At 39.6% G+C, this 3,369-nt stretch overlaps 1 protein-coding gene across 1 annotated transcript in view; it reads right to left on the bottom strand.

The window, feature by feature from the left end:
- LOC122069409 (formate dehydrogenase, mitochondrial) overlaps positions 1-2,923 on the bottom strand; it is a gene marked incomplete in the record, with an annotated part of 3,365 nt that extends 442 nt beyond the window's left edge. The window contains 3 exon segments of the mRNA XM_042633421.1: positions 425-965; positions 1,602-1,773; positions 2,646-2,923. Coding sequence (XP_042489355.1) covers positions 425-965; positions 1,602-1,773; positions 2,646-2,735 — 803 coding nt within the window.
- Positions 2,924-3,369: the final 446 nt, after the last annotated feature.

Genomic DNA, 3,369 nt, shown 5'->3' with positions numbered 1-3,369 from the left:
TTGGGGGGGGGTGGGGTGGGTGTGGGGTGTGGTACTGGGAGGAGTTTGATCCTCAATGATGCATCTTTGACATAGTCTTAAAGGGCTGATCATCCCTTATTTTGATGGTCATGTCTCCCCAGTCCCCTCCTCAAAAATCCCATCTTATTCATCAAGGAAGAGAACCAACAGAGAATACACATGAAGCATTAATTTCTGGGTTAGAAACAATCCACTGATCATTAAAAATATAACTATAGGCTCAGAAGTTTGATCTAATTAATGGGTTGTCATAAAAAAACAAAGGTGTTTTATCAACACACCTCTTACGGAGAAAACAAGGTATGAATCAGCTTCTGTACGAGTCAATGCAGCAAAAAACACATCCAGCAAAAAAAATCCTTTGCATAAAAGAGTAATCCTGAGTACAAGATGAAATCCATACCTTGTTTTCTCCGTAAGAGGTGTGTTGATAACAACTATGTCACACTTTGAAAGCATTGCATCAAGATCCTCCTCAAACTTTGCCCCTGTCTGAGCCTCCATCTCTGGGTCCATCTTGAGCCGATCATGATAGAGGAGATTACAGTTGAAGGGCTTCAATCGTTGGAGCAAAAGCTTACCAATGCGTCCTGCACCAAAAGTTCCTACTGTCTTCCCCTCAAGATCATATGCCCTATGAGCAATACCAGCAACATTCCAATCCCCACTAATTACTTGATGGTAACCAGGTAAGAAATTTCGTACGAGGATGAGGATTCTCATAAGCTCATCTTCCGCAACTGAAACAACATTACTTCCAGTGACTTCAGCAACTGTTAGTCCAGCAGCAGCTGCAGCTTGCAGGTCAATGTGATCAGAGCCAACTCCGGCAGTTAAAAGAAGTTGTAAATTTTTGGCTTTCTTAATCCTCTCTGCTGTAACATATGCCGGGTGGAAAGGGGTTGATATCAGAACATGGAGATCAGGAATATGTTTTTCAAGTTCTGCATCAACATCCAAAAATAAAAAGAAGGAAAAAGCATTAGTTAAAATAAATAAAAATAATAATAAATTAGGAAGGAATAAGGGAAAATATTCAAAAGCATTGCCTCTTAAAACTATAGAACATTCAGACGTCTAAAATTCCATGCACAAACTGTGCCTCGCACATTGTATACATGCAAATTAATCAGAATCATTATCAGAGGGTTCCCCTAAGGGCATCGACAAAGATTCACCAGCTGCAAATGAATACAATAAATTAACGACTCTCCAATGACTGGCCAGTTTTTGGTAACCTGAGACAATTTTGACATGCAAAATGACTGGAGGCGACTCTCAGGTGATTCAATTTACTAATTTCTGATGAAACCAATTCGACATCCAGAAGAATCCACGGTGTCCTGTATCAGTGATTCAGTGTTGATGAACAGATGAAGTACAAGTGCTTTCACTGTATCCCATGGATGTCACTTCACATTTTCTAGCATGGTTTTTGCAATCCAAGGTTGACATGACATAAATGCAAACAGAATGGTAATAATGGAAGGACTCTTACATTACTGGAATCATGAATAAAATTTCACATAACATCAGCTAACGAAAAGAGAAAATAAGCAGCAAAGATATTGTATACTGACCGCAATCAGGGCCTTCTTTGTCGTCAGTAACTATATACTGATGGCCTTTTGATTCCAGCCACTCTCGTATGCCCAAGGCATTCTCCACACAACCCACAAAGTTGGGATTCATTGAGGCGTACTCGTTAGCCTTGTAAAACACCCCAACTATCTTCTTGCTACCAGGAGATGCCTGTATAAATTGAAGGTAAGTATAATGAACAAATCATACACTATGAAATACATAGTTTCAGTGGTACTGATGCAATAAGTTCTTGAATCATTTATAAGAGGCAGAACTTGTATTTGAGTAGTATAAAGGACCACAATAGGCAGATGGGAACACAGGTATGGTGACATAGAATTGTAATCACAATGCATAGACTGCAGTTTTGGACACTCCAATCAATGGGACCCAGATTATTGAGAGATAGATGATTGTGACCATCTGATAGAATGTGTTTCTCCAGTTTTTACAGTCTAAGAGAGGTGAGAAGAATCAAATCACTCAATACCAAAAGACCCATTGTTAGATCAGTGAATTGTTCATTTGTTTCGAAGCAGGACTCCATATTTTCTATGGAAGAATCCAAACCCACGTGACTCGTCGCTTGGATGATCCTTGATTGTTAGAACTAGACACCTATAATAGTCCATCAGTAAATTATCAAAATAAATAATATATTCCATCATGCACTGCAACTATCTTCAGCCGTTGGCATAGCAAGTTTCAAACCTATTCCGGGGCTAAGAGTGAAAGAAAATTGGTGGAAAAGGGAAAGAAATGTATAAAAATGGAGAAAAACAGATGCACAAACACACACAAGGACCATATTAACCAGCCATCAGACCCTCATGCAATTTCAGTATCATCAGCTCAGCTCCAAGTCTATGACTCATAAATTAACAACAGATCAAAGATAAAAACAGGAAATAAAGAAAATCCAAACCATGGGAAGCAAAAATAGCAGGGGAACTGAATTGTGATCGAAAATCCAAACAATAACTTCAAAGAGATGAAAAAAAGAGGGAAAAAACAGGAGTAGCAGAAAGGCATACACATACATGGAGTGATCGGGAAATAGGTAACGGATCTGCAACAACGGGACCACAAACGGTTCTAATTACAGACGTAGCAGCTCTCTTCATTGCCATTTCTGAGGAATCAGTAGAGAATCAGTCTCTCTCTCTATCTCTCTCTCTCTCAAGAAGAAGAAGTGATCAGTGGTCACTCGATATGGTGTGGATGGCGAACTCAACGAGGGTCTGTAAGCATTTATACGGTTCAAAGAAGCAAAGCCACTGAAGAAATTCAGAAATTCAGTTTAGTGTAGTGTAGAGAGAGAGAGAACTCGGCCTCCTTGACGGCATGATTTGGTTTAATAGATAATATAGTAATTACATCACCATTTGGTGACGAAATTATTTCACCCAACAAGTCATGTGGCTGAGAAAGGTATCTAAGTTATTTGTTTAACTACCATAATACCCCCTAGAGGCGAGATACTCTGGTGAGACACCCCTAACTCGCGTGATATCCTTATATCGGCTTTTCAAATTTCGTTTGGCTTTTGACACCTTCCCGTCTTCCTTATCATTATTGTTAAATAATACCTCCCCAGTCGTCGTCTTTATCGTGCGACGCAAAAAAATTGGTTTTAAGTATAGTATCGGTCGAGACCCTGACCGAGACCGATACCAATCCGAATTACTCCGGAATCTAGATAAGGTTCCGAATCTTGGGTTTCGGAAATCGACACTGAGATTTGAGTTGAAACCATGAAAGCTC

This window comes from Macadamia integrifolia, unplaced genomic scaffold (assembly GCF_013358625.1).
Source record: "Macadamia integrifolia cultivar HAES 741 unplaced genomic scaffold, SCU_Mint_v3 scaffold602, whole genome shotgun sequence".
NCBI classification, from domain to species: domain Eukaryota; kingdom Viridiplantae; phylum Streptophyta; class Magnoliopsida; order Proteales; family Proteaceae; genus Macadamia; species Macadamia integrifolia.
This window is presented reverse-complemented; position numbering and strand designations above follow the sequence as displayed.